The following is a 14,143-nucleotide window of genomic DNA, read 5'->3' on the forward strand; positions in this document are numbered from 1 at the left end:
GTATATAGAAGGCCATTGTCCTTAAGGCAGATGGTAACAAAACAGGGGTTACCCCTTGCTTTTTGCCACAGGTCACTTATTTTTTACCTTTCGTGCAACCCTTGTACTATAGGGTTTTCAGATGCAAAAAGAGTCAATAACTGAACGCTTGTTTTTACACCATGTGTAGCATCTGATGGTACAAAGTATAGAAAAAAGTGTTTGCTACTGGAAATGACATGGAAAATGCCTGATGTATGGGCTTTAATGGGGACCTCAAAGAAGATATCTGAAACAACGTTTCTTGGAAATAACATGTGTGTGAGCTTTATTTTACAAAATGCATGCAGAAAGATGGCGGTCTTTTTGTGTTATGTCTTAGTTTTTTGTACTTATTTTAGCCTTTGATCACTGTATCACATCCATCTTTGGTAAGTATTGACATCATGCCTCCGTTGTATTTTGGAGAGTATATTGTGAGATCTGTAAGAAGTTTTACTCCCATTTACATCAGGAGGAACACTAATTGCAGGAATAAACACGCTTGGTGACACGGAACACACTCTGAAAGCCCTGGAGGTATATAACTGGGTGCTTTTTGTGGGTAGCCGTAAGCAAGAATGAACCGGTGTGATGGAAAGCACCTGAAGGTCAGGGTTACTTGAATGTATGACACAGCCAGGGCCAAGGTACCAGAAATCATGGATAGTCATATACCAAAGCCGAGGTCATAATACCATTAATTATATATTAAACACACAGTTGGGAAGACTCAGAAGTATGCTGAGAAGCAAGGCCATCCACAAGGGAACCACAGTACAACTGAGTACCCGCATTAGCTTGTAGCTGCTCTAAATAGCTGGGTGGCAGTCCAGGAGCATCAGTGGTGGTACGGTTTTTAAATATTAACGAGGCGGCCGCACAAGCATGCGACTACCTCATTTCACTATTACGCTGGACTATTAAGGAAGGTCGTCCCCGCAGAAGTTCTTCTGCCCAAACTACTGCTACTGAGAGGGGAGTTCCCGGCAGCAGCAGTCCAGGACTTAGATGATCCCAACAGTGGACAGCCTCCCACCAGCTGGAGATAGGTTCTGAGCAGCAGCAGCAGCGGCATGACGCAGCACGAGACAGGAGCACAATGCGGGTAGTCAGCCGAGCCAGGGGTCAGATTCACGGACCGGGTAGTCAGCCAAGCCAGGGGTCAGATTCACGGAGCGGATAGTCAGACGAGCCAGGGGTCAAAACCAGAAGTCACAGGCGAAGGTACCAAATCGTAGCAAAAAGGAGTATCAGGCAAGCCAAAGGTCAAAACACGAGACTGGAAACACGAGCTGAATATGCAAAACAGTAAGACCACAACAGGGTGCCTGTGAAAGGCACAGCCGGCTTTTAAAACTGGTGCCATTCCACAAGCCCCTCCCGGACCAGAACCAAAACCACGCCGCCCATTCCACCACTTCCCCAGCAACGTGCAGCGTGCCCGGGAGGCGGACCGACGACCGGAGGACGGGTAAGTACACCAGCTCCGGGAACTGCTGTTCCCGGAGCTGAATCTCCCCCGTCGTACACCTCGGGCGGAGGATCGGCCGCTGCCCGGGGAGAGGCACTCCCGGCGGTGTCCAGAGCCGGGATGGTGACACCTCACACTACTACGAGGCATGATTTCATCAGGGGCAGCGGGGAGAAGAGGAGGAGGCTGGTGGGGAGCCCAGACTCCCTGAGGTAAGTGCCTCACAGGACCCCCCAGCAATACACAAACCTCTGGGCGTGATGAAGAACCGGTTTTAGAGGATGGAGTCTGCGAAAGGCCTATATGCATACAGCTACATGTACTTGATTCCAGGCAACCCTGACATATTCTAGAATCAACTATCTTGTGTATCACATATTCCTCTATGCCTTGTATAACTGAACCAGGTGGAGAAAGAACCCAGTTGGGAAAGGAATTTGCAACCCAAGGTTTTAGCAAAGACAGATGAAAAACTGTGTGAAGCCGGCATGAAGATGGTAATCGCAACCAAAATGTTACTGCATGTAATGACTTCTGTAATACTGTAAGGACCAATGTATTTGAGCCAAAGTTTCTTCAAAGGCACCGGCAAACATATATTGCTTGTTCAATATTATCAACACATCGATACTTGGGGGGGGGGTGAAGGTCGGTATAAAGTTTATAGCTTCTTGGGCCACAATCATATTTGTTTCAAGGTTCGAAACTGCCTTACTTATAAAGTGATCTGTTCATGCAAGCCTCAACAGGTTAATGGAGTTGAAGATCAGGGTTACTGCAACAGCACACAAGCACCAGCATCCTTGCTAGTACCAAGTTGGACCCCCTTTTGCCTTCAGAACTGCCTTCATTATTCGTAACATACTTTCTACAAGGTACTGGAAACATCCATGGCTGCACATCCATGATGCAAATCTCCCGTTCTACCATATCCCAAGGGTGCTCTATTGGACTGAGATCTGGTCATTGTGGAGGCCATTGGATTACTCATTGTCATGTTTATGAAACCATTTGGAGATGATGTGTGCTTTGTGACATTGTGCATTATCCTGCTGAAAGTAGCCATTAAAAGATGGATACACTGGGTCATAAAGGGATGGACATGGTTAGCAACAATACTCAAGTAAGCTGTCGTGTTTAAACAATGCTCAGTTGGTACTAAGGGGCCCAAAGTGTGCCAAGAAAATGTCATCCACACCATTACACCACCACCAGAGTGAACCGTTGTTACAAGGCAGGATGGATCCTTGCTTTCATGTTGTTTACACGAAATTCTGATCCTGCCATCTGAATATAGCAGCTGGAATCAAGACACATCAGACCAGGCAATGTTCATCCAGTCTTCCATTGCCCAATTTTGGTGTGCCTGTGCAAATTGTAGCCTCAATTCCCTGCTCTTAGCGAACAGGATTGGGACCCAGTATGGTCTTCTGCTGTAGCCCACCTGCTTCAAGGTTCAACATGTTGTGCATTCAGACATGGTTTTCTGCATACCTTGGTTGTAACTAGTGGTTATTTGAGTTACTGTTGCCTTTCTGTCATCTCAAACCAGTTTGCCCATTCTCCTCTGACACCAACAAAGCATTTTCGTCCACACAGCTGCTACTCACTGGATATTTTCTCCTTTTCCAACCATTCTCTGTAAACCCCATAGATGGTTGTGTGTGGTTTCATCAGTTTCTGACCAGCCCGTCCGGCACCAACAACCTCGCCATGTTCAAAGTCACTTAAATCCCCTTTCTTCCCCATTCCGATGCTCGGTTTGAACTTCAGCAAGTTGTTTTGACTACGTCCGCATGCTTAAATGCATTGAGTTGCTGCCATGTGATTGGCTGATTAGCTATTTGTGTTAACAAGCAATTGAGCAGGTGTACCTAATAAAGTTGCCAGTGAATGTATCTGAAGTACACAGCTGAGATGACTGAAAAGCAGGACCATCCACAAGGGATACACAGTACAACTGAGCACCTGCATTAGTGTGTAGCAGCTTTGAATTGCCCAGGCGGACTGTCCTTGTATAGTGGTGTCATTGTTTCCCCCGTCATCATAGCGAAGCTGCCAAGTCAAGGGCGCGCTTGCCTCACACTGCTAAGAGAAGTTTCTTTGGTGGCACCGAGGAGAAGAGAAGGATGCTGGTGGGGAGCCCAGACTCCTGAGGTAAGCGCCTTACACACGTATACATACCCCAAACATTTTAGGTACCATAAGGGACCCCATTATTGAGGTGTGTGGCTAGAGGAGGAGTTAAGGGCCATTTTGTGTGTCACTCTACCTCGTGTAGTTTGTCCCACCCTCCCTAATTTTGGGGCATCAAAATTAGGTTTCATTTTGTCACAGTCGGGGGTGAATGCTCCGGGGAGAGCATTTTGCGATATTCCGGTAGGAGGTTCTTGGCTAGTGGTGCTTGGAACCTCGGGTCTGGGGCTGGGCATCAGGGTATGTCCTCCCCTGTGTTGATGGTACCTGGATAGCCTGGTAAGTTTAGGGGAGCTTTTTCAGTTTATCTATTGTTTTCAGCTTTGGTAGTCATTGCCCTGTTAACGCACCTACTTTGTTTTAGGTTGTGTGGCTATGGCTAGGTTAAATTGATTAGTCAACTTTGGCCTTTTCAATCCTACTCTTGGTGGTGTGTCAATTATTAAGTATTACATTTGGTTTGTGGGACCTGGCATGGGCATCGAGAGTACATCAGTCATGATTTATCACACATTTGTTTTTCAAAAAAAACATTATAATTGTGAAAACAGAACTTTTATTTTTCTATTAAGGTTTTACCAGACATGTCGATCAGTGATGGGAATATAAGATTCATGTTCATTTTGTTAATATGAGCATAGCTAATTGTTAACTTCTAACCAGAGTTCCTAACATATTGATCTAACATAAACTGAAGTAAGGAAAATGTCAAGTTAACATATAAGGTTAATGTTTAATACAGTGCAACCTCTATAACAGAGTATGCATATTAAATTACTTTTAAATAAATAAGTTATTTACCTGATGGATAGGCTGTCCCTTTAAGAATAAGGATTTTCTAAACAATACAAAAAAATAAAGTAAATGTACCTTCCGTATGAATTCTGCAAGTTGCTTCTCCTGGTTCTCAAAGTCTCTCCTTGAAACCACATCTCCATAGTCAGCTTTCACAGTGTTCAATTCAACTTGAATTTGTGTAAGGTCTTTACGTGCCATTCGTAATGCCACAGCTAGTGTTGCAGGATCTTCTCCATGTTCCTCTGCAACAGAAAGATCAAAAATAGATCAATGAAATAAAGAATACCATTAGAAAATGTCTGATTACATTTTGTAACAAATGTTAACCAAGGACACTTTATAGGCAGATATAGCTAGGACAAAGTAAATGTTTATGTCCAGTTTGTCAATTTCATTTAGACAGCAGTTTCAGAATTATGTGTATATCTTTATGAAATATGCATATATAGATGTGTGTTGGATTAAAAGCAACAACATACAGCAAGATTTTAGAAAAAGCAGTACAGCTATTAAGACATGATATAATTAGATAATTCTAATCTTCCACCACTGTTTGTTTAACCCCTTAACAAGCAGAAAAACAATCAGTTAACAACCAAGATTGCTTTCTTAGCTTAAACGGTGTTGCTGTAATGTCTCAATGTCAACATTTGCTGCAGGGGTCTCGTGTGGCCCCTCCCCGGGATGTCAACGTCTGCCATTTACTATAGAGAGGTCACAAGCGCAACTGCGAGGGATACTGCCATTCGCAGGATGGCAGCGGCCATTAAAAATAAACAAGTTTGATGGGGGTAAATTGAAATGACCAGCTTCAAAGTTGTCCCAAATAGGTCATGGAGGCAGGATGACCAGATGTCAAAGTTCCATGTTGAAGAATGAGCACTCCCAAATGTAGCCTTTTACCTCCAAAACAACTCAACATGGGTATATTATTCTACTCAGGTACAATGATGTTGCTGAACACAATGATGTTCAGATGTTGCTGAACACAAATTGTAATACATACGAGGAGCTGTAAATTCAGAAAACCTCCCCCCCAAAAAATTACTACCACAAAGGCTGGTAGTATAATTAGTGCATGGAAAGTGATACCGGCATTTTAAATATCTTGAGATGATTAGTTTTAAAAAATATGATGGGGTGAATTGAATTGGCTGAATTCAAAGATGTCCCAAATAGGGCATGGGGACAGGATTTCCTGATCTGAAAAAAAGTTTTGAAATAGCAGAACACTACTTGTACTTGTTGCCCTATAACTTGCAAAAAAAGGACAAATAGTAGAATCCAGTTAGCAAGTTTTTTTCATTAGCTTTTATAGATGAGTAAAAGGGTTTTCAAATAAAAGTGAGAAAAAGTGCTTTTTTTAATTTTTCACCATATTTTATTACCTTTTGGATGGGAAATTAGATGATATGATAAAAAATTGTATTTAAAGAAAGCCCTTCTTGTTCTGAATAAACAATATATAATTTGTATGGGTACCCTAAATGAGAGAGGAGAAGGTTACAGCTAAACACGAGCACCACAAAAGTTTTAAAATTGTCACGAAGGGTAAAAAAAGAAAAAAAAAAAAAGCCCAGTCCTTAAGGAGTGAACAGACATTGGAAGCATTGATAGGAGGTGAGACATTCTATTAGCAAGAATTTTGGCGCATATCTTGACGTCATTGTTAAGGAGAGAAATGGGCCTGAAGTTAGAGCATACATCATTAGGCTTTCCCGGTTTAGGTATGGTAATTAAGTGTGCTAAAAATTCTCTGGAGGGATATAACCCAATGACATATAAGACCGAAACAGAGACAATAAAAATGGCCCCAATGTGGGCAGAAAGGTTTGGTAATATGAGGTAGCTTAGCCATCAGGGCCTGGAGCAGAGTGCTTTTTCAGTTGACTCACCACTTTCCTGCAGCTCAATGGGAGTCTCTAATGTATCTCCTAGGTCAGGGGTGAGCACAGGCAAATTGATGGAGGCAATGTTATTGCTAATATCTGTATGAGTAGGTTGGTGAACTATAGGGTCTTTTTGAGGTTATAGAGTTGGGCGTAAAAAATCAGCAAAGACCTCCACCATTTGTGATGGATTGCTAATTAAGTGGTTGTTGCGATCCTTAATGTGAGACGGTCTGGAGGTTGTAACCGTGTGGCAAAGTTTTCTAGCTAAAAGTGTATCTGTCTTATTAACCTTTGCATAAAATTGTTGTTTAAGTTTCAGCATCAAGTAAGCGGTGAGTTGGAAATTGATTTCAGCCAATTGAAGTTTGACACGTTTAATCATGTGAACGGTAGAATCCTTAGGGTTCAATTTATTTAAAGTCTCTAATTCATAAAGTAGTGGGAATTCCTTCGACCCTGTGTATTGTTTTTTGACATGGGACGCTAGGCTAATTAACTTGCCATGAATGACCACTTTTTGGGCATTCCAGACAGTCTCAATAGGTGTATCAGGGGTTTGGTTGTCTTGGAAATAATATGTATGGTGGGACTGAATCTGTGTCTTGTGTGCATCAGATAATAAGAGATTATCATTTAGCCTCCAAGTGCCTTTACCAGCAAAATGATGGGCAAGTTTGATAGATAGCAAAACTGGAGCATGATCAGACCAGGAGTCCCAATCTTGAAAGATGTAATTTTTTGTAAAGTAAGCTTGTCAAGAAAAATGTAATCTATACGCGAATTAAATTTATGTGGGGGTAGAAAAGAAGGTGTAGTCCCTATATGATGGATGTAAGACACACCAAGAGTCAAATAGGTAGGAGTGAAATAAGGCCGTCAAGTCAGTTCCCCATTTATGTACATGCCTGTTGCGTGAGAATGTGTGAGTTGCAGTGTTGTCAAGGGGGGGGGGGGTGTAGCGCAGCGTTAAGATCTCCACACAAAATATTTTGCCCTTGTTTGCATTTATCTGTTTTATACATCGCTTCATGGCAAAGTTAGGGGCGTAAAAGGATGCGAAGGTATAGACAACAGAATTGATTGTGCAAACGAGAATAAGGTACCGTCCCTGCGGGTCTGGAAATTTATGAAGGCATAAGAAGGAGAGGTGTTTAGAAATTACCACCAAGACTCCAGCAGTTTTAGATGCAGCCATAGAATCAAGGTGACAAGTGTAAATATTAGAATATAATAGGGGGCTGTGTAGTTTCTTAAGATGAGTTTCCTGGATGCACATGATATTGGCTTTACGTGTTTTGGCTTCATCCCATAGGAGTCTCCCTTTTTGAGGTGTGTTATGACCTTTAACGTTCAGAAAGAGGATCTTGAGCTCAGCCATGGTGACAAATAGGCTGAATCGTGGTAAAAGAGATCATAACAAAGGGATGTAACCTGCAGCCGCGCCTGACCAGTATACAATATATGCCCAAACACAAAAACAAATGTACATAAAAAGATAGGAAAAGGCCCCTGGGAATCAGCGTAGCTAAATGGACAGGGAGCATGTATGTGTGTGGGTTAGTGCATGCTCAGGGCATGTCCGTGTTTTGATTGGGGTATGTTAATTGAGGGGTGGGAGACCCTAGGTGATATAAGGTGCCCTCTGGGTGACCCCGGTCACTGTCCTTTTTTACAGACACGGCCAACAGTCTTACCTGCTTCCCACCCTCCCTCCCTATTTCTTGTGTACTAACTTTCTTTCTTTTGTCACAGCTGGCGGTTTGTGTGTCCTTGCCGGTCTGGTTTTGGTAAGTGATGGAGTTTGGTGTTTTATTGGACGTGCCCACCGAGCTTGTTGGACGGCTGGTGGTTAGCATTGGTGGTGGGGCAGCGAAAGGTAGCTGTCAATTTTGTTTGGACGAGGGGGGAGATGAGTACCTGTGGTCTGGATTGTGCAGTGTGAGAGGCCGGCAAGGACGGGGTTAATTCGGTTCCTGTGTTGGTTATGTTTTGAATATGTTACGGTAATGTGTTATGTATATTTGTATATTTGTATTTATTATTTATCGGTTATTGTATATTATTCTTATTGGTTTATGGTGTTTTGGGCCAACACAGTGTTTTATGGTTTTATAATAAAATTGTGCTGTGGCCTGCTTTATCCAATTTCGGTCTCCGTGTCGTTATTTGGTGGGTTAAACTGGTTTTGGGTTTACAATGCACGATACACACTACCTACATACAAGAACGTAAACCAGGTAAACAACTAATAACCAATAACAACTCGTACGTATGTACATTAAAATAAATGTACTAAAGAGATAAATAGCACTAGGGGGGTGGTATGAGGAGGGATGAGAATTCAAGAGAAAGGGGAAGTATTCTATTGGAGAGGGTCCGCAAAGCAATATCTAGACTCAATAAACATACTCATTTCGATCTTTTGTCTGTAAGGTGTTGGCGAAGTGAACATTAGATGTTTAGTGCGAAGTAACAATTAAAGCAAGGTGACGCCCATAGTAAGGATATACATTGAATCGTTATACCCAACAGAAGGCATAAAAATAAAATAAAAGAACAGTGAGGAGGGAGGTGAATGCCCAAGGGTGGATAAGCACACATGCAATATCCAAGTAGTGGCATGGAGGCCAAAAATCAAGCTGAAAGGGGAGTAGCAGAAAGGACAGGTCGGGAGTCAACATATAAGAGCTGAACAAAGCCCTCTAGGGCACAGTGTAGAAAGCCTGCATGTACAATGTAGTATACAGGATTAATACACAATAGGAGGTACTCATGTCCCTTGTTGTAACAATAAATACTTGGAGTGCAGGTGCAGTGTATAAAAGTGTGACATAAGGGGGCATAAGGGAGACAAATGTTGTGGTCGCGAGAAACAAAAAACAAAATAATAATATATATATATATATAAGACTTATAAGCCAGTGTGAATATAGTGTACAATTAAGAAGTGGTAAAGGAAAAAGAATAATAAATATAAAAATAAACATACAAAGAAAAGGAGAAATAAAAGAGGGAGGGGATACAACGTGAGCATCCGAAAACCACTTAGTGACTTAACTGTCCCGAACAGGAATCCAGGTGTAAGAAAAAAGGCGTCATCTGCGAACAACCAGAGCCTCAGGCCTTTGTTTTTACTGAACAGACTCTGCAAAGCTTCTTCGGTGGGGACGAGCCTTTGTTCAGGATGTCTATGTGGTGAGGTGTTGAGGAGTTCAGACCCTAGGAGTTGATGATAGCGAGTCCTTCTTCTGGCATTGCGATGGTGGTGGTGGTACCGTTCCTCACCATGCAGAGGCAAGCAATAAGCAATTTGGTGAAAGCAGAGTAGCTCTGTAACAAGAGCAAAAGTTCCGGGACAAACTCGGGTAAGGCCTCTTGGGAGATAGCCCCAGGGACACCCCTGAGACGGATATTGTTCCGTCGAGAGCAATCCTCCAGATCTATGATTTTGGTGTGTAGGAATTTTAATTCCGATTGTACAGAAATGTGAGCATCTGCCATTGAATTATGAGCTTCGGTGAACTCCTCCATCCTCCGTTCCAGCTGGTCTGTTCTCTCACCTAGGCTGTCTATGTCTCGACGTAGAGAGGTAGCTATGTCCTGTAGATCTTGCTTAAGTTGCTCTCTAATCTCCTGTAAGAGAATCTTCATGGTGTGTGAGGTGAGTGGTTGGTGATCGTGATCCTCTAAGAGGATCTTCGACGGAGGGCTTGATTGGGAGATGGAGTTGTGTCTAGTCGAGGCATCAGAGTCCTCATGCGGCTCATGTGGTAGGCCCAGATCCCGGGGTGGTTGCCCTCGGTTCAAAAGGCATATTCAACGATTTTCTTGATGGAGGACCAGACAGTGGGAAGGTAAAAAAAAAAGTATTTTGCCAGGGATTGGAGCAGATAGAGTGAAAGTTGGTTTTTAGTCAGCAGAGCACTCTCTTCCAGCGTCGGATTAGGTTGCCATGCAGGCCAGATCCCCGACTTCTGTCTGTTTTATTAATAGTCATGTATTGTAGTAAGAATTTAGAACTTAATGTTTTGGCATTCACAAAGTTATATTTTTTTAACCCCTGGTACTAAATTATTACAAAAAAATAGACAGTGGGAGTTCTAGATAGCCTACCCTCTGAAAATTCCAAAGTGTGATAAGAAATTGTATAAAATTGGGGGCACTTTGGGGGACCATCTCGGGACAGCTGGCTGCCTGGCAGGGTGGTCTGCGGGGTGTCGGCTCCCCAGCGGGGAGATCCGCGGGGCATCAGGTTTCCATGGGTGGATTTGAAGACTGTCAACGTGTCTGCGTGTTTCTCTTTTGAGGGACCGTCTCGGGACAGCTGGCTGCCTGGCGGGGTGGTCTGTGGAGTGTCGGCTCCCCGGCAGAGGGATCCGCGGGGCGTCGGGTTTCCATCGACGGATTTGGGGACTGTCGGCATGTCTGCGTGTTTCTTGTTGCTGTGACATTTTGAGAGGGGAATTCTTTGCATTTTGGTTCTGGTCAGAGTTGGCCTCTTGGTGCCCGGGGGGAGGGGCGGTTCTTCAGGCCGTGGCTCCCCAGGAATTTCCTTAAATGGAATAGGGTTTTTTCTTTCCTCCGTGCTGGGGGTGGCTCTTCGTGGGTCTGGGGGCAGCTCCATCTTTGAACTGTCCGTGCAGTGTTTGCTGTTGAATAGAAAGGTTTGTTCTCATAAAAAAAAAATTGGGTTTGTTTTCCTTCGTCTAGACCAGTACTTTCCACAGTGGGTGATAGCGCCCCCTGCGGGTGCTGGAACGATCCAGGTGGGGCAGTAGAAGCCTCGGGTGCAATAGGGGTGGTGTTGAAGAAAAATAAGGGTGCGGTGGAGGCATAAGGAAAGAAGAGAATAATTTTTTTTTAAAACATTTGTACAAGTTTCATCTATTGTGCAACAGAGTAAAAGTTGTAGTGATTACTTTATTTTCCAAATGAACACACAAAATGTCAGTTTTAGAAATGCATGCCAGATGTAGACATCCCAAGACATTTATTGTTGAGACATGAAGACCACAATGAAGAGGGGAGTATTTTTAAGAGAGAGGTTTTAAGAGAAATAATGTGCTTTACTATTAACTTACTATGAACGTTAGTGATTTGTGTGTCTTGTTCATATTTCAGCTCATTCATATCAGAAATAAGTAGTTTCCGAGCATCACGCTCATTTCTATATAGTATATATCCTTTGGCAAGTTCTTCATGCATCTTGGATACCTGTGAAAAAAACATGTTAACAATGAACCTGTATGTTTTAAGGAGAACCTGATCTGCAGGACAATCTCAATGTGTTTCTCAATAGTTATTTTTACAACACATTACCAAGTATGTTGTAGAGGAGGTGCTAATGAAAACTCTTGGACTGGATCTTCAAAATATCTACTGCCTGCAAGACCAAGTTAGAGGTACATATATAGTAACATTACTGAACATCGGTGTGTGTCACAACATCTATAAGAATCTCAGAGAAAAGAAAGATGACCCTCGATTGGATGGACTCTGCTTTACATTGCTGTATGGCGGTGAGAAAATCCCTCTTACTGTTCATATGTATAACCCATATGTATTTGATGAAGCTGTCATAGCCTGGTTATATTGATATTGTAACAAAGTATCTAACCCACAGAAGGTACGGAATGAGATGGGTATTTGGAAGTGTAAGAGGAGGTTCCTTGTGCAGTTAAAAGAGCACAAGAAAGGGGTTGATGGAATAGTGAATCCCCCAGAGTTTCTCCATCGGTAGCAACAGAGGATACGGTTTCTACCCTGGGATGCCATTCCCGTGCAGGAGGTGCGGGGGCTATGGGCACACTCAGGTGGCCTGCACAGCTGACCCTAGGCCCCTATGCAGGAACTGTGGAGAATGGGCCACCTAACTGCCAGCTGTAATAAGTCCAAGTTATGCTAAGGATGTGGCAAGCCAGACCATGTATATAAGGACTGTCCCAGCAAGCCCTGGCGGTCCTGGGCAGATATGGCTGCTGGACAGCCTGGCAAACAAGATGCAGGTCCAAGTAAGCTCTCCTCTACGGCTGACCTGAAGGAGCCTGTAATGGTGATGCCGCCACTGGATGATCCGGCTGTGCTGGTCAGTAATCTCAAGTAATCAGATGAAGGAACAGGCTGTTTCGGGTCCAATGGATCCCTCCCCAGTGGTGGGTCCTGCGGATCCCAATGTGTTTTTAAATCCCTGTGCAGGTCCTTCTACCAGCCACGAGAGTCGAATTCCTGTGGGAGACCTTGAGAGCAGTCCCGGTGACAGAGGTGGAAAGTCCAGCAGTGAGATCTCAAGTCTGGAACAAGCGTTTTCCGGGAGCCCTGGAAATAACATTGCAGAATCATCCAAGTTGGAGGTGATTTTAATTGTATACTACCAGGAGAAAAGTGGAGGGGATGAGAACCAGAAGATAGATAACATTTCTAAGCTGGCGAGAAGTTCTATCATTGATTTTAAATTGAAAGATGCATGGAGGCATTTAAAACCCTCTGACCCTGGATATACATGGTCTAATGGCCAGGTCAGCTCCTGCATCGATTTTACGTTGTCCTCTGCTGGTTTTAATCTCCAGGACATGTTTTTAGAAGATAATGTTCTCAGACCATAAGCTTTTAAAAACTAGCTTTTTCATTCTTAATGAATCAAAAACTAGGAATGGTCTGTGGAAACTCAATTTATTATTACTAGATGACAAACAAATCCAGAATCATTTTAAAGGTCGCATATGGGCGATGACAGCACCAGAAAGAATTTTTGAACTGGTGGGAACCATCAAGTCCAAGATTAAGAACTTTTTTATTGTTGTTGGCAAGAGGAAGAAAAACAAGTTTTTAAAGATCTTAATGTGCGTTTGCAAACTCTTGCAATGCATTTTGAGCCCGTACATGTACGGGCTTTGTCATTAAGGGTTAAAAAAGCTTTTGATCATGTATCCCATGAATATCTCAAAATAGATTATGGCAAACCCGAAATCTGGCAATAGAAGGGATACTTTTAATCATTAAGGCAATACTCTTACCAATAATGATGTTTTTAGGAGTGGTATTTCCCCCTTCTGACTTGTACGCAAAGAAACCTATGCATGTTTGTTTTATGTTTTTCTGGAACTAAAAAGTGAGAAAGCGTGCAAACAAAACGTGAATGGTGGTAAGGGGATGTCTGATGTGAAACGTATTTTATATATAAAGTTTTTAACTATGTGTTTTAAAAACTTTTACAAAGAAGGGGAATATGACTTTTACGTGCTGTCTCTTAACTCTCCTGTGCTTTTAAATCCGCCAAAGCAGAATGTCATTTTAAGGAAAGCAATACAATTTTATCACCTCCAAGATTTTAGCCCAGATATTCTATCAAATCCAAAGAAGTTGACTGCTGCTATATTATCAAAAGAAAAAACTGCGGCACAATACTCTCTCATAGACTCCACAAGAGTTTGGCACTTTCTAGCCAACTCTCAGAGAGATCTTGCATGGCAGGTAGTGCACGAATGTTTGCCAACTAGGCAATTTCAGCACTGGATAGGTCTTGGTGCCACCGCTAAGTGCCCCAGAGATCAGTGTACCCAAGATGACAGTGTTGCATATATTTTGGAACTGCTTTTATGCACAGGACATATGAAAAAAGGCAGGCCCACTTTTAAAATGGATTTGTGGCCTTTGGTTTTTAAGCCATACAGTTGTTTTATATGGCCTTTTTTTCCTGTCCCACAGCTGACCAGTCGCGTGTTTTATGGATTGTGATAAATTGTGTAAATTAAGCAATTTGGAAGAC

At 42.8% G+C, this 14,143-nt stretch overlaps 1 protein-coding gene across 1 annotated transcript in view; it reads right to left on the reverse strand.

The window, feature by feature from the left end:
* LOC149298591 (translin-associated factor X-interacting protein 1-like) overlaps positions 1-14,143 on the reverse strand; it is a 66,467-nt gene that overhangs the window by 29,777 nt on the left and 22,547 nt on the right. Inside the window, exons 5-6 of the mRNA XM_089487328.1 lie at positions 11,460-11,592; positions 4,559-4,728 (exon numbers count right to left, since the gene is read on the reverse strand). Coding sequence (XP_089343454.1) covers positions 4,559-4,728; positions 11,460-11,592 — 303 coding nt within the window. The remainder of the gene's footprint in view (positions 1-4,558; positions 4,729-11,459; positions 11,593-14,143) is intronic.

The sequence above is a fragment of the Sceloporus occidentalis genome, unplaced genomic scaffold (assembly GCF_023333645.1).
Source record: "Sceloporus occidentalis isolate IW3139 unplaced genomic scaffold, rSceOcc1.0.p SCAF_32, whole genome shotgun sequence".
NCBI classification, from domain to species: Eukaryota; Metazoa; Chordata; class Lepidosauria; order Squamata; family Phrynosomatidae; genus Sceloporus; species Sceloporus occidentalis.